Raw genomic sequence first — 23,122 nt, forward strand, 5'->3', positions numbered from 1 at the left:
GAATAACCTGCTTCTGGTGCCATCAAATATGCTTCATCAGTGACTAACTGCTTTCAGACTAGCTGCCGCATGAAGATATTTGGGACAGAAAGAGTATTTTTCTTCAAGTTAAGATAGCAATTATTCTTTTTAGCACTTCATGGCTGTGATACACCATTGACTACTAACAATGAAGGACAAAAGCAAATGCAGCCTTTGGAGATTGTTTGTCTTTTATTTAAAACTAAGATATATCTTTCTGCAGACAGGTACAAGCTGTATTATATTCTGTTGTTTTATCTCTGCTACTATTATATCCACAGTTCATTTAACAAAAATCATGACAGCTTGGCAAACTGCAGTCTCCAAGGGAGTAATAATATCACTGCAGGGACTGCACAATTCAGTGTGGTCAATGTCAGTCATTAAATAGAAAACCATTTCTGTTAATTCTAGTACACTAGAGTATGACAATCAACTTGATGTAAGAAAGTTAAAAAAATAATCAAATAGTAGCAATTAAAAAAGCTGTGTGACAGGTTCATGATACAGATTCTCAAGGAATATTTTGTCATATGGAACTCTTAATGTCATTAAATAGCAAAACTCTATCTGCTTTTAATATTAACAAAATGCTAACTTGCACTATATTGCTTTTAATCCTACAGTAGCAATTGCAATTCAGTAAATAAAACCTGACTGATAACTCTCTTAATCTCATTTAACACAGACCTATTCCACAACAAACCACTGTCCATAAAGATGACACAAGTGCAAAGCTGTACAGTAATCTACAAAGATCTAGTGAAAGACAGAAAAGACAGCATTACAGGAGAAATTAAGGATTCTTTTATATCTTTTCATTCTTCTGAAAAATCCCCACCAAACCATTTGAATATAGCATGGCTATAGAAGTCCCTTGAGGATTTCTTTTATGATCTCATATTTACAGGATCTAAAATACAACACACCAGTTTGCATCACAAAGCAATTAATTATTAGATGAGATTGAGTAAACATTGGGTATTTGGTTCAAACTGATCCTCAGATTAAAGATGAGTATTGTGTCTATATCCTAATCTATTAGAAGAATAGCACATTAAAAAAAAAAAAAAAGAAAAAAAAAAAGGAAAATATAACCTGATATCACTGATGTCTCTCAAGACATAAACTGTAATAAGGAGATATGTCACTTATTCCCACTCTTAACAGGAGAAGCAGAACTCATTTCAAGATAAATAATTACTACTCTAGGAGATAATAAGCATAAAGCACTAGGTAAACATGTTGCTTGAGTATATTTAATTTGGACAACTACATTTATGTCAGTCCACAAATTAAAAAAAGCCTCCAAAGGATTTAAAAATTACTTGAAAATATGAGGATTATGCCTCTGCAAATAGAAGAAAAAGATTTTCTGTTATTGACAATGAAGCATGTCTGGTTCTGCAGCATAAATATATATCTTTCATTTCCTCTGTTGGTTTGTCTTTACCTAGCGTCATCAAAACAAACAGATGCAAAATTGAAGGCATGCAGAAAACAAATCTGCTTTAGACATCTGCAAGCCTGTCTTTCTCCAAGCTCCTCATTTTCTGGAATGAGATTACTCTGGCTGTGCTTAGCATAGCACAGTAATTGTGCTAAACATAAATCCTGACAATGGGATTACAGATGACCTCTGATAGTGCAGTAAATAAAGCTGATACATGCATAAGTTCCTCACCATGAAATCCAGGTTTCAGCCTTCAGCTTCTTCTTCTTGTTCCCCATGCCATCCACACAGCCTTGCACAGCTTGTTCTGTCAAGGATAGGTCTCTTCGGATTATTATGTATATGTTTTTATAGGAGCTAGCTAGATGAATATGGACAACCATTCAGCAGTGTGTCCATTCATACGTTATGTTCATATGGCTTGTTTTTTCACAACCATGACATGTTAATGATAAAAATCCTTTCTTCATGTACTACATAAAATGTTTTGGAAGAAAGGTGGCTGTGAGACACTACTTCCCTTCCTGTGAGATATGTCATGGACACTCTCACGGCCTGAGGAATATGATGGTCTCCAATGGCCAGCATCACTGTTGCATGGTTCCACACAGAAGCTTTGGCTCTCTGAAAATACACTTTTTTCCTATGCTGGTTGATAGCCCCCAGGCTGAGATTCACATTGTTATGAGGAACCACCAGATGATCTCCTACACTAAACTTACTCTGAAAAATCTTTCAACTTAGCGGAGGAGCCCTTGAAATAGGTGGCCAAGATAATGAAAGAGTACTGGGGCTTCTTTTTGTATAGTTCTGTGTATGAAACAGAGGCTTTGTATTCAGGGACTGATTTATTTAGTTGGGTGATTTTTTTATTCTTTTGCTTGCATAGAATGGATATGTTTATGAGTTCTCCATACAAGGCCCAGAGATTAATATCTGGGGAACTGCTATCTATGAACTGTCTAAAAAGCAAACCTATCTGACAGGTGTAAAATTGAAGGAAAATCCATTCAAATTTAGGAAGTCCCTGAAATGGAAGTTGCTAAACAGCTAGAAGCTGGGAAAACAGGATGGATGGGAGAACCACTACTTTGTGCTTGTTCTTTTTCTTACTAAACACTTATTTCAGCTCACCACCAAAGGCAGCACCTCTCAGACTTCAGACTTCTGATCAAGCATGCAGTAGTTTAATCCAGAAGGTGGCTAAGAACCACAAAGTCATTCGCTCACTTCTCCTTCCCAGTGGGATGGAAGAGACAAAGCAAAGAGTGTAATTACTAGTAGTATCAACAACATGGTTTCCATAGCCCAAAGATGACTGCAGAGCTGAATACACACAGAACATTTGTTTCTCAGCTGCCAATTTTGACATAAGCCAATGCCATACAGTACAGCAAAATAAAAACCTTAATCCAAGCCCGAGAGATGACAAACAATGCAGCAGGAAAAATAAACAGCAAGGAGCTACACGATATTGTTCGATGAAAAGACTCTTAAAGAACTTCATAAATAGGGAAAAAATCAACATTGTGACCAGCAATTACCAAATTACCTCAACATTTTGTGTTAACATGCTCAGGTCAGATCTGCTGTTACCTCAACCCTTCATTCACTCCATGGGTTGAGATAAAAGTATTTACTAACATAGAGAAAAGGCAAGGATAATTATGACAAATACATACATATATATGAACACGTGATGCACAAGCAACTGTCCACCACCCCAACTGATGCTCAGCTAGGCCCCCCAGAGCAGCAGAAGAGAGAAATGAACCCCCACTCCCTTCAAATCTCCTTAAGATTAAAATGGCCTGGGCTCTGTAGAGCACTGCTTAGCAACAACTATAAACGTTGGTGCGCTATCAACACCATTTTTCTCCTACAACTAAAATAGCACTGTACCAGACACTGAAGAAAACAATTCCATCCCAGTTGATACTGAGGCGCATAAGAAGTACATATCAAAATCTCCTATCTGCAAAGTGGTACTCAGAAAAAAATGCACAGAGAAGAAATAGTTTTAGCTGTTTTGTTCTGATTTTCATAACATTAATTTTACTAATAGCATTCCTAGACATATTCAAGGTGCTTTTAATGGAACTGGCTTAGAAAGCAGACTTCTACAATGAAGATACATTATTTGAGGATAGGCTGTTACTGAAAAATAAGGCTTCAGATGAGAATTTCTATCTCAAGTCACATAAACTTAATCCATACCATTCCTGACAAATGTTTGCTGAATGACTTTTTCAAAAGCTCCAGGAACATATATTCCACAATCCCGTTTGCCATTTGACTGCAGGCCAAGGTGAATCTTCCCTATGCTGTCTTATTATTTCTCGTCCTAATTCCACAGACATGGACAACACGATACGCTTCTGGCAATAACCTTTAGTCTACCTGAAAGCGCTTCCAATCTCCTTTCACTGTTCTCTCTTGTACCTCAGGATGCCAAGCAGCCACAGTGCGTGTTAAACGCAGTGCATGTTAAAAAGGACTGAGACAGCATGGCTTTCCTCACCTCTTGGTTACTGCAATACTGGAGGCACAACCCAAAATCCAGGGAGAGTAGATAAACCAGTAGAGTGATTAGATGAACCTTAATAACACTGCAGTGTATAACCCATTTACAGCCACAGCAGAAAACCACCATCACTCCATGGTGATTTCGTTCAGGGCACACATAGTATCTATCTATCAAACACAAAATGCTTCCTCTGAGTTTGTACTACTAATTATTCAACCATGCAGTCAAAGGCACAACAATTATTTTGTTTCCAAACAGAAACATGACTTTCTGTAAAAGAGAAAGCAAAAAACCAAACTGTAGAAAGGAACATTAAGTTTCTGAAACCCCTCTGCTGAGCTCTTGTTTATATATTAATCTTTATGTGAAAAATGATTTTTATATTTCTAGTTGACATGTTGAAAAATGACATTTCTGCTATATTTGAGTAATGACACTGTTTTTAAGTAACATAGCCAATTAAACATTACTAAGATTAATCTGAATAAACTAGAAATTATTCAGAAATGCAACAAAAAATCACAAAAATTAAACTTCATATTTATTATGAAAGCTAAATTCATAGAAACTTTCAAGTTGCTCTACAAAGTAATTGATATGTGGCCATGCTTTCACACTTAAGGAATGACGGCCCCTAAGGGTCATATAGCAGTAATTTATTTTTTATAATCCTAAGGTGAGAAATTTGTGATTCCAAGTTCTGTTTACCAGTCTCAAGGTTTTTGTGGATATGGATTTGGGCAGTTGCACATGGAGGAGACTTGTGCAATAGTGGAATATTCTCTGCTTCTAGTCACAGTAAATGGCTATGGCAGAGAACACAGCATATCACCAATTTAAGCATAATTTAGGTATGTAAAAATGAAATTAGCAATCTAATTGTGTTTCAAAATACTTCTTTTCACTTGTTATTGAACCCTGTGCAATCCATTGAACCCTGTGCTAATCATGCACTTCTCCCTTCCTCAGGTTTGGCATGAAGAATAAAAGAAAACTCATTAGCTTTCCAGCAACGTTAGGAAATTTTCCGATTAGACACTGAATTCTGCAGAACTTCAGCTTGCTTTAAGGATGACTACAGAAAACTGTTTTCACACTTTTCTAGTTTTACATTTACATTTATCTGTCTTGAATAAAATTCTTTTTTTCTTCTCTTAATTTGTTTGGTTGTTCCTATATTTGTTTCTATCTTTGTTTGTCTGTGGAGTAGGAAACAAATATGTAAAAACTCAGATATGTGACACAAACATTATGCTGTATTGTTATCTCCTTCTCTTCCTAGATTCATTCTAAAGGATGTTTTGTTTTCTGTCATATTTGCACTAGAAAAACTAGTAATTTCTTTAAATAAGGCGAATGAATATATCTTAAAATCTACGTTTTCAGGAGCTGTCAGCACTCTTGGGAAAAAATGTGCAAGCTGAAGAATATCCACACCAGCGCTGTAAAATGAAGTTTACCAGTTGGAAAGCTCATATTCTGCCTCTGTATTGAAATAACCTGCTGACACAGACGCACACTCTCACAGTCATGCTGACTGGTAGGAACGGTAATTTCACAGGTGCTAATTGAACAGAAAATCTCTCTTATTTCCTTTATAGCTTTTGTTAAATTCTACTGGTAGCAGTGAAATATCTGGATTCAGACCTGATGACTGCTTTGAAGTTCTGATCCAGTTCTCTTAAATAGTTAAAGGAACCAGATGCTGATCCTATTTTCTCTTTTAACGGTTAATCAACTGCTACTAATTTAATTGAGGTGCCAGACTTATACATATATACATATATAGGCATTTAATGATTCCTTCTACTAAAAATCTGCCAATTCCAAAAGAACAAATAAGAACAAATACATTCTCTTGGAATTAAGACTGGGAAGACAACATATAGTTACACTGAAACTCAATTTACATTTTTTCTAGCAGGTCTACAATGAAAATCAATGGGATTAAAACTTCAACATAATTAGCATTCCCGAAATCCATCTTGACAATGAGAATGTTCCCTTGCCTCAACAGAGGGGAAGTGTATGTACTTTTCGAGTGGCAAATCTCATTTGGCTGCTTAGAGACATTCTTCCTCTCTTTGTGCATTTTCTTTTCCCTTCGTAAGAACAGCAACTGCTCCTAGAAGTGATAATATTACTAGTTATAAGATGCATTCATTGAAAGCATTTAAAAACTACCAGTGGCACTAATGAGAATTCTACATTATGATGGAATACATGTTCTTCAGAAAGAAGTAAAAATGTGGGATTATCCTGCCATATACTGCTGAAATGATAGGCTAAATATGAGCAATAACTACAGTAAAGAATGTGAACTGCATGCAAACAGCTGTTATTTAAATCTGTCTATCCAGAAATGGCAATTCTCATGGCCTCTAAGCTGTTTCTGTATTCTCCTATAAAACATCTGACTTTTTAATAACTGGAAATTCAGATAACAGTACTTAGATCTTGTTTCTGGAAGCCATTTCATGTAGGTATAACCTTATATTCATGTAAAACAGCTTTTAGAATCAGGGCTTGAAGCCATGTTAAAAATACAGAATTAATTTAAAGGTCATGGTCTTTTATTAGTGTGGAACAACTTCAGAATGAAGATTTAGAGCAATCTTTGTATATACAGTAGAAGTCTTTCAATACTGCTTCAGTGTAGTGCAGTGAAATTGTTATTTGTTATTCCATTAAGTATTTTAAACATAAGAAAAACATTTAAATATACACTTACATTATATAGCATAATAATAATAATAATTAACATTATATATACATGTTGCAGAAACTAAAGTTAAAAACTGGGAGAAGAAAGATCTGCCCACTGCAAGTGAAGATCAGACTTGAGATCATCTGAAGAACCTGAAGCTGCAAAAGTCCATGGGACCCGATGAGATCCTTGCACAGGTTCTGAGGGAACTGGCGAATGAAGCTGCCAAGCCACTCTCCATGATATCTGAAATGTCATGGCAGTATGGCGAACTTCCCACTGACTGGAAAATGGGAAACATAGCCCCCATTTTCAGGAAGAGAATAAAAGAAGATATAGGGAACTACAAGTCAGTCAGTCTCACCTCTCTGCCTGGCAAGATCGTGGAGCAGATCCTCCTCAAGGCCCCACTCAAGCCCACAGAAAATAAAAGATGAGGTGACATGAGGTAGCCAACATGGCTTCACCAAGGTCAAACTCTGCCTGACAGCCTTGGTGGCCTTTTATGATGGAAGATACAGTGTCAGAGGATAAAGGAAAAGCAACTGATGTCATCCATCTAAACTTGTTCAAAGCGTTTGACACTGTCCCACACAACATCCTGGTCACCAGGTTGGATTTGATGGATGGACCACTTGCTGGATAAGGAACTGGCTGGATGGTCACACTCAGAGTTGCGGTCAATGGCTCAGTGCCCAAGAGGAGACAGGTGACAAGGGGTGTTCCTCAGAGACCGCTGCTGGGTCTGGTGCCCTTTAACATCCTTGTAGGTGACACGGACAGTGGGATTGAGCACGCCCTCAGCAAGTTTGCAGATGACACCAAGCTGAGTGGTGCAGTTGACACGCCAGAGGGAAGGGATGCCATCCAGAGGGGACTGGAAAGCATGAGAGGTGGGCCTATGCCAGCCTCATGAAGTTCAACAAGACCAAATGTAATGTTCTGCATCTGGGTTGGGGCAATCGCAAGCACAAACAGATTGGGAAGAGAATGGCCTACACAAAAAGTCTTTTTATAACGGCATGTAGCAACAGGTCAAGGGAAAATGGCTTTAAACTGGAAGAGGGTAGATTTGGACTAGATACTAGGAATACATTCTTTGCTACGAGGGAGGTGAGATACTGGAACTGGTTACCCAGAGAGGCTGGATGCCCCCTCCCTGGAAGCATTCAAGGCCAGGCTGGATGGGGCTTTGAGCAACCTGGTCTAGAGGGAGGTGTCCCTGCCTATAGCAGGGGGGCTGGAACTAGATGATCTTAAACATCTCTTCCAACTTAAACCTTTCTATTATTCCATGATTCTATGATTCTGACCTTCCCATTATTTTTTTCTTATCCACATTTCTTTTCACCACAGACAGGAAACAAAATATTCATAAAAAAGATAACCAACTAAAGCCAAAAAGAGAGTCACAACTCACATGATCACTGTAACTTTTTAGCTTGTTAAGCTCTTTATGCCACCCGTGGAAACAAACAAGCTACTCTAAATAATGATTTCTGTTATTCAATGAAGTAACTAATCTTCTGTCAAGTCACTCTTATGCATTTATTACAACTGAAGTCACTGGTGATGTACTCCAGGGCTCCCAGCTGGGTCAAAATCTTTGTTAATGATCCAAGAACTGTGTCCCAGTGCAATATCAGCAAGCTGACAGATGACACGGTATGGGGAGGAGAGACTGATACACTGGATGGGTGTGCTGGACTTCCAGAGGGATCTGGACAGACTAGAGAATTGGGCTGCCAGGGATCTGGTGAAGTTCAATAAGGGAAACATCTTTACCTGGTCCTCACCCTGGGAAGCAGGGCTGACCAGCCAGAATGAAGCTGTGCAAAGGATTTGGGGGTTCTGGTGGATATCAAGTAAATCCCAAGCCAGGAGCGTGCCTGCACAGCAGAGGAGTCCAACAGCTGCCCAGGCTAGATGAGGAGGAATGTCAGCAAGTCAAGGGAAGTGATCCCTCTTCTTTGCTCAACACTGGTGAAATATATCTGCAGTTCTGTGTCCAGCTCTGGGCTCTCCAATATAAAAGAGACATGGACTTACTGGAGAGAGTCCTGTGCAGGAGTGAAAACCAAGGTATGAGAAGCTGAGAGATCTGGGACTGTTCAGCCTTCAGAAAAGAATGCTCAGGAGGCCTCATCTACATGTGTAAATATTTGATGAGAGGGAACAAAGAGAAGGGAACAGGGTTACAAACTCTCCTCAGTTGTGCCCAGTGGAAGGAAAACATTAGAAAAGTGGTGCTTATATTGGTTGTGGAGCCTCAACTACAGAGACACTCAAAACCAATAGCATATGGTCCTGGGCACCCTGCTCTAGGTGTCCCTGTTTAAGCAAGGGGTGGGACAGATAATCTTCAAAGGACACTGATAAGCTCAACCTTTTTGTGATTCTGTGATTCTGAACAGCTGTAGCTTCAGGTTCTTTTCAGATCAATGTTCTTGGATTGGTAAGTCCTGAAAAGTCAGACCATCAGAGAGGATCCCTTCCTCAGAAGGAATAATATGAGGTAGTATTGCTGGCTTCGGAGACTTAGTAACACACAGCAGGTGGGGATTTGTTTCTGAGTACTCCACTTTATCCAGTAATGTGCAATGTATGTGAAGTCATAATAAATAAATTGTTCATTGATTTAGCATTTTTCTTCTTGGAAGCCATTAATAACCAGAACACTATTTCTACAAATGTGTCTGCTACCCATATTTTTCTTGGTGAAACAAAATATCTATACATTTCAGTGTCAATAAATCACAGTCTGATAAAATACTACCTGGCATACAAAAAAATCTGCCTGATTTCCTATACCAAATTATGTTTCTTTAGTGAGCTGCATGGATAATTAGTACATTTAAGACAGCAGAATTTCAAATCGTTGGGCTTATATTTTCTTTTCCAGAAGGTAGAATTAGTCAGAGATACTTTCCATTTTCCAGAAGACCCTACTTTTTACATATGTAGGCAGACCACATGGGTACACACATATTTGACGGACTGAAGAACTGAAGTTACAGGAAACACTTTGGCTTTTTAAATTGAATTTACTTCCATCATATCTGCACGAAGAAAACTTACTGTATAAAGGTAATGTGAAGGATAGTCACTTACCCCAGGTCATTATCTGATTAAACAACTTATGGCTTGGTTTCAGTACACAGGAGCACTTGTTACAGTGTGCACCAGTGCAGCTGCAGCTAACATAGGCACAGAAGGAATATTCCTAATATGTATTTTTAAAATGTATTGGCCTGCTTTCTTATGGCTAGCATATTCATACTAACATCTCATTTGCTCCCGAGTTCATGAGTTTTTTTTTCTTTTTTTCTTTTTTTCCCCCATTAACAGCTCTAGCTTTTTATCCCATCTCTTAAAACACCACTTCTAAACATTAGCAAAGTCTACGCCCTCTGCAATCCCTCCCTTACAGAAGCAGATTTTTCACTTTGAATGAATACTAAATTCTGTAAGGCTTGTGTATGGAACACTGACTTTTTAGATATTAAAGTTTTGCAGAACTCTAATATGAATACAAAACATCACCCAAAGGGATGGTATAGTACTGCATTCATATTAGCTATAAATCTATTCTTGCTAAGAATCCACAGGTTAAGCGAAGCAGTGCTTTCAATTTGAGGTATTTAATCTGGTCTGGAGTATGAGGGTTTCTGATGGGTACAACTTAGAGGTGATATGGTTGCATATCACAAGCTCAATGTCACACTTTTTGCCTATTGGCCATTTCAATCAATCTTCAGCTAATCAGTTTGCTTACTCTATGCAGCAAGAGTTTTTTCCACAGTCCAATGTTCTGATCTGTTTGAAACTGAGTAACCTGGTTGTAGCAACTCATGTTAATTGTTTCTCTGACAACAAATCCTACAGGCAAGACCAAATCAATGTTTTCATTCCCACTGCAGGAACTTAATCGGCGCTTTCATTGAGACATGGTACCAGACCATAAGTCTCTCCTTTCAGGGCATCATAATGCAAGATAAAACCATAAAACAGAACTTATAAAAAGCCATGTTATTTTGCACTTCAGTAGACTGGAATTACAGTTATATTAGACAGCTTTTAAACAATTATCAGCCATAAATACAAAATGGGCGATTAGGAACTACCCAGTAGAATAGCAAGTTTTTGCCTGAGTCTGATAAGTTTATTCAGTTCTGAAATACGATTAACAGAAAACACTTACCTTCCTGTGTTTACTTCTCAGATTTAAAACTAAACCAAATGGATTTTCTTGGCCTATGATCATTTATATTATTATTAAGTGATTCCAATTCTTATTAGCTAGTCACGTACTAGGCACTGAAGTGAAGATGATTAATCTAGTTTCATATCTTCACATAAAATACTGTATGTCACAGGCAACATCTTTACCACTTTGCATCAGTATCAACTAATGAATGTACAGACACTTCCAGACAAGCAAACTTTCCAAATGATGTTGTGTTAAGCTTTAAACCTCTAGGAGCTGACATGAAAATGAAGTGATTAGTTATACTGCATGCAACAGAAGAAAACTTTTCAAACAGTAATGGAAAGAACTGCTACCTATTTGCTGATATGTCCAAAGAGATTAAATGCTTTTTATGCTGATGTAGCATTGCAGCCAACCACAGTACATTAGTCTTATCATAGTGGTCAACACAGTTCATAAGCATTATATAAGCAATAGCTATCAGAACTAATCAAATACGAAGAAATTAGATGTTATATTCTGCTTCTCAATAGTGTCATTACTGCTGACTATCACGTGCTTCCATTACCAAATCCTTTGTTCATAGTTTTATAATACAATAAATATTGTAATATTTAGTCTTCTCTGCTGAGGGAGCAGTGTGAAAATAAAGTTAGGAAATTCTAGGTGTCTTGAGGATTTAAAAGCAGAAGAAAAAGGATTTTTGGAGCTTTTTCATCTCCTTACACTCACTTGCTTTTTCCAGTTGTAATGTGATTTCATGACTTAGTATTTTTAGGAACTGTGCCTAGGTGAAGAAAGTAGATTTAGGAACCTCACTCTTTAGAGCTACACCAATAAATCAATGTTCCATTCCCATTTACAGATAATATCCCTGGGGTGCACTGTGGGAACTACAGATAGATGAGTCTACCTCAGCATCTCATAATCTACTGAGTCTATAGTTGAGGATAAGATCACTAAGGAAAATATTAAAGACAGTCTGCTGGAAAAGAGCCAGCATGATTTCTACAAATGACAATGCTGCCTCACCTGATGAGAGTTTTTTAATTGTGGCATTTTGCATGGGGATAAAGGGGATACCATGTAAATAACATACTTGGATTTTCCAAAAGTATCTGAAAAAAATTCACATCAAAGGCTTTTGCCTGGAGATATGGTCTTTGCATAGACTGAAATCTAATTAAAGAACAGGAAGCAGTCTTTCAAGATGAATCCCCCAGGGATCAGCACTTGAATCACTTTTACTCATCAGTGACCCACAGAGAGGTGTGAATGGGGAAATTACAAAGTTTGAGCTACTAAGCTCTCTTGTTCAAATATTACTCTGATGGTGAGCAGCTCAAGAATGACATAAAAAATTTAATGAGTGGTCAAAAAGGTGTCAAATGAACCTCAGTGTACACAAACAGAGATGTTGCATTTAAGAAAAAAGCCTAAACTCTGCCTACTCAATACTGGACTTGGAAATTGCCAACACAATTCAAAATAATAGATATCTTGGAGTCATCTGAAGTCATTGGCTCGAACAGCAACTACAGCTACTGCCAAAAAGAAGTTGGTAAAAATGTTCAGCATGGAGAACAAGGCAGAAGCATGGACAAGACGAATGAAGTACTATTCACCACACCCACAATACTGGAAATAGGAAGCACTCACTGAAGTTCACAGCAGATCACTTCAACACATATAAAAGAGATTACTTCTCTACCTGGGGTAGAAATCTTCTGAAGCCTTCTAGAGGCACACACAGGATCAGCAGGTTCAAAGAGAATTTAGGGATATTCAGACACTATAGGTCCGTAGTTGACACTAGACTTGCCAGGAACACACCCTCTGATGTTCCTACCAGGAACTGTTGACCTTGAGGAGATATGAGGCCACAGACGACAGACAGAAAGTGCACAAACCCGCCGTCTCTCCTTAAATAATATATATCATTGCTACTTTCAGAGACAAGATGGTAAGCCAGAATGTTGAACTTTCTGACTAAATATTATGTGTCTTAGGTTCATAAGAAAGTAAAAATAAAATGGTAGTGAAGTTTAGCTAAGAATCCATTATGTTATTCATGTAAATAGTCTATATAAAAATTACTCCCCAAGAAAACACACTGCATACATAATGAATAAGTATAGCAGTTCAATTAAGGATAGAAATTAGACTCTAAAAAGCTACTATTTCAGAAAGCATCTCCTTTTAATATAGTTTATAAGCTGTTTACTCAGCATTCTGTAGAAAACCTAATTATCCAATAATTTAATATAACAGAAATAAAAATGTTTCTCGGGGAACTGCTGAGAAGAGGATTGTATTTCTAAGCTGACAAACTATGGAATAATATCCTCTTTCATGATATTCCCCAAAAGAAACATGGTCAGTGAAGCCACAAGACAGGATGACTTCTTTATTCCATCTGCTCAGAGAAGAGATGGAAAATATTAGAAAACACCACCCAGACACCAAGATACGTATTTCTTAAGTTTTCTTGTTCCATAAATACAGCGTAAAAGAAGATTTGACTTTTGAGTAAACTTTCTCACAAAATGCCTTGATTTTTGAAAGATACAGATTAATTATTTTCACTAATTGCTAAAGAGAAAAAATCCTATAACAAAATGCAAAGTTATTTGTCAGTGGTACATAATCCAGCACAGTTCTGTTTACAATTTCGTTTTGATACACTAGATTCTTGATGGCCAAGAAAGAGCTAGGAGACCCTAATGTGCTAACAATAATAGAACTAAGAAATTCCAAACAAACTGCAAAATTTCATTAACATGAAATTGCAATGTAATTACCATAGACAAGTTGCTCGACAACTTCAGTACTTCATCACAATGCTACTATCTATTCTTTATGACTTCCCAAAGTTACCCAATTCAAAATCATAGTAACCTCTTCATTCTGTTTTCTCAGTACCAGCCCGAAGTGCTCACATGACCTTGGAAACATCATAATGCCTTTCCTGCATAAGATACTCCATTTGCTCCATGTAAAATTTCTTGTGACTTGAAATTATTTTGCATAAATGTGTAGTACAGCATTGCAGTGATGGCTTCTGATCAGCTAACTTAGCTACGGTAGGGTTGACAGAGAAGGAGGAAATCTCTGTTTCTCAGTTTCCTGTCTTACAGAAGAGGACCTAATTTCAGCACAAAAAACCTCCCCACAAGAAACAAATGAACAAAAGCAAATAAACGGTGTAACAGAAGACGGAGAAATGTATACGCTTAACTGCACTATCTCTTCAGCAGACTTGCTTTTGTATCTGACCACATGAAGAAGAATGAACTGCAGCCTGGTAAGCAAAGCAGCTTGAGTTGAGGCTCTTGCAGGAAGCCCAAGTGGGCATTTTCTTCTGAAGGTGCTCCACCATACATAAAAGATTCTAGTTACATCATAGACCAGAATCTTCTTTTCCCAGGCTCCTTTCTGGGCCAAAGACCAATGCAGCAATTTCCCAAGAGCAAAAATGCTCTTCTGCATTACTTCCCATGTGGATAAACACTGCTGAGAGGTGCAGTTCTCACTGTTCAAACAAAATCGCGTTTTTCCTCAACATTTCATATTGGTGGGTAACTTAGGCAGCTCTCTTGGTGAATTCACTGAGGTCTGATGCTCTGTTGCAGATGGAACAAGCTGATACAGATGTCACTATCAAACTGGCTTTCCATATAGAACAACAAACATCCCACTTTCACAGTTTATAATGGTGTCTGAAAACAAGATTGCCTTTAAATGCTAATAAACATAATAAAAAACTAATGATTCCATCTTTAAGGCAATGTGCAATTAACGCTGGAGAGATTTAACTTCATTTGTGAAGGGGTACATATGCTACATTTCATTCTTAAATCATTCTATACTTCCAGCATTTGTATTTGTATGTATAACACCAAAGCATAGATTTTAAAAGGCATAATATAACTTGTTCCCCATCCTGCTTAAAGAGAACTGAGTTAAACACTCAGCGCCAACATCAGCACAGATGAGAATGAGCTGAAGGGATTCCATCATGTGCTTTGGAAGAGGAGGTTAAGCCCTGAGGATTTTCCTGCTGGTACTGTTTATGGAGGACACAATTTGCTATGTTTAAAGATAAGCAAAAAGCAATTCCTGAAGGACATTTCTCTGAAATTCCCAAGGTAAAATTTAAAGATCTTGTGAAAGATAGAAAGGCTTTTCATGTGGTGATGTAGATGGTGATGGAATCGTAGGAGACAATTTAGTGGCTTTATTTTCATAGACTGGGAGGACCAGGAGGTCAAATGAAAGCAGAAAAGGAAGAGGTTTCAGCAATCACAGAAAAATTCACAAGTAACATTATATATAGAATTTTACTGCTATGCAGAAGTAAAAGAAGGAGTTACAGTGGCACACAATGGACGTAAGGATTCAATTTTGCTTTCAGCATTAGAAGAATACTGGGAAAGATTTTTCCCAGAAATATTTGTTTTCCTCTAACTCAGATGTAATGAATTACAACATGGATAATTTTCATGCTATGCCTGAACTGAAATTGCAGTAAAAGGATGAATAAAACGCATTGAATAAAATAGGAACAGAAGAGTTTGAAAATTAGCTTTCAGTAGCAAGCACATAAACCAGAATAGATATTACAGAATAACAATACATTACAGATATTACAATGTAAATATTTCAAAGTACACTCTGAAACTAATCTTTAGTGAAGGCATGTAATATTGCCGTCATCTGCAGATTTGCCAACAAAGGAAAGTCAAACTTGTGGGTGAGCTTTATCAAACAGACTTTGCAGAATCCCTAATAAAAAATAGTTTGTACACCTGCTTTAAAGGGTTTAAGTTGCACATCATTCTTGTCTGTAACCACACCAAACCCAAAGCAAGCTAAATGACATCTAGCAGTAATAGCAGAAAACAACCGCTGGTTAAAGCACAGACTTTGTCCTTCTTACTTTGTGGAAGTAATTCCAACGTTTCTTACTGAAGTAATAATCCTGTATGATATTTGTGAATTTCAAATCTGTAATTCCACTGTGATTCAAAAACTCACATGCACCCTTCTAGATCTCAGCCAGCATGCAGCAGGATGGCTGAGCCTTTCTCTCAGCAATGCGTTGCTGCAAAACTTTTCTTACAGCTGGCAATAAGAAGCAGTGTGGCTGCTGATCCTGCCAGACCCACACCAAGTTGTGATGGACCACATGCTGATTTTCTTTCAACTAACGATAAGACACTGGAGACATTCTACATTTCTTTCCTTTTAAGTCCTCAGAGAATCTAGTGGTAACATGGCGGTGGCCAGGGCCTAAAATAAATGTAACCTACCAACATCACTCGTTCTCCCCCTTGATATCTCACACATCACTGCACCAGTGCCTGGAACAGGAACTTTGCTGGACTCTCCATCTGTCTAAAGCAGCATGAGCTGTGAATCTTGCCTCAGCAGGAAGTTGATCATTGAGCATACTACATTTCCTCTTTCTTCTAAAAACTGCAGGAGGGATCTATGCTGAGCCTGGAAATTTTATTTCATTTAGGACTCTTGTGACAATGTTTTGTTCTGTTTTCTCTTTAGTTAATGTGGGTTTTCATCTCTCACAGTTTGGTTTAAATTTCAAGGCCAAATGAATCTCATGAACATCAATCAACTTTAAAGTCTCCAGTTTTTGAGAAGTTTATGTAATACGTACCCTGAACCCCATTAATTAGCCATTGCAGTCTTCAAGGCAGTCTCATTATGAGGCTAGTCCTAAAAATGATTTTACTCACTGCTCATTTCTGTTCCACAGAACGGTAGCAACAGAGGAGACCAGACTGACTCAGATGTCAAGCCAACCTTGATGGTGAATCTAGTTTGGAATTAATTACCTATTTGTGATAAATACTAAGCCTTGAAATAAAGTATTTTTGCAATTGAATTTGTGCCTGAAACAGAAAAAAATAGTGATGTGGCTGTTGGCAACTTTGCCGAGCTTACTGCAGCTGTGGATTGTTTTTTCCCTATATTTATAATCATTACTAGTGTTACTGAATGTTTTTTTACATAGATTTAAATGTTTTTTTTGGTCAAAATAACTGATGATTTATTTTCAGCTGGCTTCTTCAGCTGCAGCCTAGCTTTTATTTATTTTTACCAATTCCTTACTTGCAAATCATATTACTTCTATGAGGGCTTGAAGAATGTGCACTACTGACCAGACCAGGAACTTAAGAGCTATAGAGGCTACTCTGAAAACAAGATTATTTTGTAATTTTTCTTGTAAGGCTTGGAAGTACTGAAATACATTGTCATAGTCTTTGCCTCACATAAAAATGCATATAAAATTCCTTCCATAAAAGAATAAAGGGTGTATTTATTTTTCCTTCTTTACTTTTTGTGAACATTAGTAATGCAGAACATTAAAGAAAAGGGGGGGTTGTATCGCTCCCTCAGGCTGAAGAAGCAGAAGACAGAAGTCAACTAGGAGAGGGAGCCACTGGCCCCAGTGCAGCCTCTCACCTCTTTGCAGAAAGTAATTGGGAGTCCTCAGAAGTAAAGAACGACACAATGCCTCAGCAAAGTACATCAGTATGTTTAAGCAAGGAAATGTGGCAAGTTGGTTCAAGCTCGCATAGGATGTCAGAAAGTCAAGCTGTAGCTTCTTGAAAATGGTTTTGACTTCAGTACTGGAGTTATTGACACAACCTAAAAGCTAGTTCTGCACTATGTCAATCATGGAGCAAGGAGATGATTAAATGGGTAAAATGTTGGCTCCTGAGGGCGTCTGAATATTCTACAATGAGTTTCTGACAGGTGTCTGAGTAAAGATTGGGTCCTTTGTTGCCTAATCAAAGTTAGATTTTGAGAAATGAACTTTCAAAGCAAGACGCTGCTGTACAGTACAACAGCAGCAAGATGAAAATGTACCTGAAGGCATAGGACTGAGGATTTTGTTTAAGTATCAAATACTGAGAGTTCAGTCTCATTTTCCCATTGTGCTGAAAGGAAGAGATACCATTCTGATCCACTGAGCTGAATTTTGCACACCTTTGCATCGTAACAGGATGGCTGGACAAAGAACATTAGCAGCAGAAGGGCCAGAGCTGGCTTTGTTGTTTGAAGACTCAATATTAAATGTGTTAGGGTTTGATTATTATTTCTCACTAGGTCACTGAAATGCCTGGGAGAACATTCCACTTTTAACAATGCTTTCTGTTATTTCTGTAACTTTTCTGCTTCTCTGCACTTTCATACCAATGTACTGCCAGCCAGACCCTGTTTCCAGCCTCAGCAAATTTCACTAGTTTCAGCAAGAGATTTAAGAGGGCTTTTGTCCAGTGGAAATACAGAAATTGGGAGTCCATCCATGATATGCAGAAATAGTTAAGAATATGTAAAAAGCATCATCCTTACTACTGAAATCTGTCAGTACATATTTAACTTCTTAAATAATTTCTATTCTTACCGTGAGTTTACAAGAAAGAAAAGGACATGAAAGATAACAGATTGTGCTGAATTACATGGGCTAAAATCATATTGAACATTTAAAAGTTTTTCCTCTTGTGGCTTTGGAACCTGTTTCTAATATATTTCTACTGATAGTTCTGTGTGCTATCCTAAGAGGCCAGAAACACATTTGGCACTAGCTAATTTAGTGATTAGCACTAATTTTGTATTAAATTAATGCAGTTCTTTTAGATACAAAAATTCTTCCATTCTTATGTTTTTCTAAGACTAGTGACACATTATTCCCTAAACCAGCAAGGACAAAATACAAATGGTAAGTTATATACCCTGCACATTTTAAAAAGTTAATTAATTTCTCTAAAGGCATAAGGTATGTACACATACATACCTTGTATAAGGTATGCACATACATAGATACAGTCTCTGTATTTTTCCATGCAGCAAGACTGAACTTTTCCACATAATGGCAAACAGGAAGATATGTTATTTGCTGAAATTCTGCCTGTTGTATGCTCAGCAAACAAACTGAAAATTCTAGTTTTCAAATATTAAAAGCTTTGAAATAAAACAAGAGAGATAAAAAATTGCGGTAAATTCTTGCCTTTGTCTTGAACTAAAGAACAGTTTTTTTCTCCCTTCATTAGTCTGATTAACATTTTCAGCTTGTCTTAAGTCTTGATTTTATGCCCAGGCTCCATTACCTGCCACTCCTTTGTACCAGCTCAGTACCTGTGTGGTGAAGCAGTTCACTGATCAAGGAACTGACATGGCTCATTTGTTATTTTTTAATTTCCTGTGTCAAGTTTTGCTGGGGAAACAATACAAACAGGCAGCCCAGAAAAATCAGCAACAGAAACATTAAGACAGGCAGAGAGGTGAAGTAGTTAGGCTGCTTTAAGTTCTCCTGGAGTTGCTACTTTCCAGTAGGATGCAATTAAACATGGGGTATGATATGTTAGTACTTATTCCTGCAAGGTGTTGAATATCTGTTTAGAAATGTCTGGAATTTTTAAGTAATTACAAGAACTTCTCTATCTAGTGAATATAATAAGAGAGCAACAGGAAACTTTGATTCACTTTAAGGTCATAATCTGTATGACACTGAGAAATCATCACAGGTCATGTAGTCCAGGAGTATAACGATGCATGTAAACAGAAGCCTGGAAGGATTCTTTGTGTCTAAATCTGCCAAATCTTCAGGTAATTTTTCAATATGGAGGACACAGAAAGGAGGTAAATTTTCAAATGAAAAAAAGAGGAATGCAGAAGACTACCAAGTGTGGCATTAGTACATCAATGTACTAAGACATAAAAAAAATAGTAAAACACCATGAAGATACACTGCACAGCAAGCTTTGTGGCACATTATACAAATGTATTTGTAATTTTGTAATTGCATTTGTAAAAACTATTTAGAGTAACAAATTTAACCTATAAATTTGAAGTGATAGCATGAGAAAATTTGCCGTATGTTTTAATGGCAAAAATCCTTGGCAATCAACAAAATACATCTCCACAAGCACAATGGTAGAACTGCAGTGTGTGCACTATTGATGCCCTCTGCTTTCTAAACAACTGAACACAAAATTATTGCTCTTCGCAACCTGTGTTGCACATGGGCTATTTTGACAGCATAAAGTCATACTGAGTAATGTTATCAATCTGACATCAACAATTGTGGCTTTTTGTTGCCTGCAAGAGAAGTCTATGATCCTGAATGTAATATCCTCAGGCCCAGGAGGTCTTGGAACCAGTGCTTATTTTAGTGGCTCAAGACTAAGGAAAGCTTTAATGGGGGTAATCACCACTGACAGCCTGAACTCAGCACAGAAGAAAGCAATAGGTTCACAGAACATAAGAACAGAAGAAGATGCAGTTGTAAGAATGAGAGTGCTGAGGCCTTAAGAAATGTAGAAGGTAATGTGCAGTTAATACTGTTTAGTGTTTACCTTCACAGCATGGGGAAAGGTGCTATCTTTCTATTCTGTTGTCATAAAACATCCGTGAGCAAATTTTGTGAATACCGGATGCTCAATGAAGGTTCTCTAACAAAATGATAAGCTTATTTCAGAACAACTAAATATTTTTGGAAGCCATCACTGCTTTTGTATTTCACATTACTTTGTCTGTGCCTCCTGCTGTGATTTCCAGCAATAAGAAGCAGCTGGTTTTAGCATCACATATGCATGAACGGCTAGCAGCTAAATAGCTAAGAGAAATGCAGTGCATTTGAAAAAAAATGAGAATGAAATTTTACATGGAGGAAAAATATCTAACTACTTCAAGCTGATGAATCCCATAACAAGCACCAGTATCTGCAATATGGAAATCTTAATGTACCACTGGAACAACATCCTATAGCACAGGCCTGCAATGACAGCAAAAATGAGTGCAGAGTACACTTTTGTCTTTTTTCTACTCTATCCAGGTTATTTCACACATTCTATGATGTGGATAAGCAATCCTTGAGCTCTGTGAGGTAATTCTAAGACAGCAATCATTCATTTACATAATTAGTGTAACAGTATTTAATTATATGATTACTGTAAATATGCGTAATGTTCTAATGGCATAATTTGAATGTGTAATTACTACCTGTAATTATATAATTAGGTGTAATGGCATAACTAAGATTCTCATGAAAAAAGTGGATGTTCATAATGCTACCAATAGGAATTGTTATACGGCACAACAATATCAGCGTTCTGAAAAGAAAATTTGCTGTTTTTTAGTGCTACCTGTGGAAAGCTACTCATAAGGAAATGAATGCTAAACGTTTATGACTAGTGCCATAGTAGTAGAAAAATGTGGGCACTTCCCTCAACAGTGGTAGTTCAGATGTCACCAACCAGTAAAAACATTATTTCCATTGTTAAATGTTTGAATATCTGTATTTCACACATTATTTTATAATTACAAATTTAAGTAGCACATTACTTTTGTCTTAACTCTTATAGCACATCTCATTTTACATTCCTTCCATGATGCTGTCAATCATCAGATTGGTGGTAGCTTCATATGTAGACCTCTTCCCAGAGGAAGTACAGAAAAGAATTTAGCAACATGACAGTTTATTCTACCTTTGTTACTTTGGTTTCTAAGATTACCTAGTCCTTCATATGTGAATGATTCCTCCTTCAGCTTTAGGAACTGGATCTTTATAATGAACTTTTAATATTATTCATAAAACCATGTGCAAGTGTTCCCAACGCAGATCCTGGAGTAGCTCCACTAGTAAATTCTCTGTAAAGCAGTGATCCATCTTGCACATGTCTGCTTTTGTTCTCCCTTCAGATCAGCCCCTTACTTGCTTGATACCTTTTTTATGCAGGGTTCTTACTTAAAACAAGTAAGAGACAAGGCCAAAACAAACAAAATAAGTTGCTTAATTTCCATGGAATGGCTAGACAACTTGTGGTATTCCTTGCTAGAGGGTCTTGTGAATGAATTCAATAGAGATCAAACAAGCACTTGCAGGAAAAGCTTTCAGGGATCATTCTTCCAGGTACTGAATCAAACAATCAGGCTCAGGATCTCCCCTGAGCAGAAAATGATGGAGACAAATCAGAGAAAATATTCTATGCCCTACTCTACAGTAGCAATATTTCCTAACAAGAACTGTTGAAGATGTGATACTTGCATAGATTAACACTCAGTATGAGTCAGTGTTTATATTTTTCTTCTTTACACTATAGACTCTTTCCCATTTGACTCATAGAATAATTTTATGTTTTGCTAATATTTCCATCATATCCGATGCTTTACTTCAATGCCTGACAGATTAGATCTCTTAATTTTTTTCCATTTATAAGAGAGTAACATGACTGTTTTAACCATTATGCATCTGAAGACTAGTCAGACATTTCTCTACTTGTTCTTGTCAAGGAAAATCCTTACATTTTTAAAAAGAGATGTAAACTCATGGCAAAACTTACTCTGTTGGCAGTTTCTCCCCATAAATTCACCTGGACATTCACATGAATAGTTGGCAACAAGATCTGTACAGATTCCACCATTCTTGCAGGGTTCAGCTTCACATTCATTTACATCTGTGGGAAGCCAACAAGATAATGTCAGAATTAGCAAAGAGAAACTGTAAAAGCAATAAGCACATATTTAAAGTACAAAAACACAGTCTTTATACACTAACATTAGAAGACATGCATTCTTTTTCCCAGTTAACAGTCAGTATAATGCGTGATTAAACAGGGCTGATTCTAGGAAAAAAGTAAAAACAATTTCACATTGTTTGCTAGTCTCCTATACCTACAAAAGATTTACTATGTCCCACACAGCAGAATTAGGAGTTTTGCTCAGGGATTTGCATTACAACTCCCAGACAACATCACAGCTTGGCCTTAAATGTAAAAATTCACTTAGTCCTAACAGAGTACTCATTAGCAACACTTTCAGCTTCTAGAAATACAGCTACTCTACTTTTTTACTAACAGATGCCATTTAAGAATGTCTCTCAGTTCATTTTAACTCATTACCTATCTAATTGACTTGTTTTTTTAACTGTCTAAAAAATTTCCTTCCTGTGCATGAGCTGGTGAGCAAACTGAAAATAACAGCCTGATCTGAAAGCTTGCAAATTTTATTAAATTCAAAAGACAGCATTGATTAATTTTACTTCAATTTCCTGTTTTCAGTAATGTGTGTCTAATGCTACAAAAATACTCCCCTGTGTTTTTCAATGTGATAACCTTACATATAATATCAGGTTATTTTTCTAAAATGCAATATAGTATTTTTCAGTCATTAAATAGA

General features: G+C 37.1%; 1 protein-coding gene across 1 annotated transcript in view; it reads right to left on the reverse strand.

Annotated features, from left to right (window-relative positions):
* EDIL3 (EGF like repeats and discoidin domains 3) overlaps positions 1 to 23,122 on the reverse strand; it is a 274,624-nt gene that overhangs the window by 81,218 nt on the left and 170,284 nt on the right. Inside the window, exon 5 of the mRNA XM_042866211.1 lies at positions 22,288 to 22,401. Coding sequence (XP_042722145.1) covers positions 22,288 to 22,401 — 114 coding nt within the window. The remainder of the gene's footprint in view (positions 1 to 22,287; positions 22,402 to 23,122) is intronic.

Source organism: Lagopus leucura, unplaced genomic scaffold (assembly GCF_019238085.1).
Source record: "Lagopus leucura isolate 7727_CA_CO unplaced genomic scaffold, USGS_WTPT01 Super-Scaffold_810, whole genome shotgun sequence".
Taxonomy (NCBI): Eukaryota; Metazoa; Chordata; class Aves; order Galliformes; family Phasianidae; genus Lagopus; species Lagopus leucura.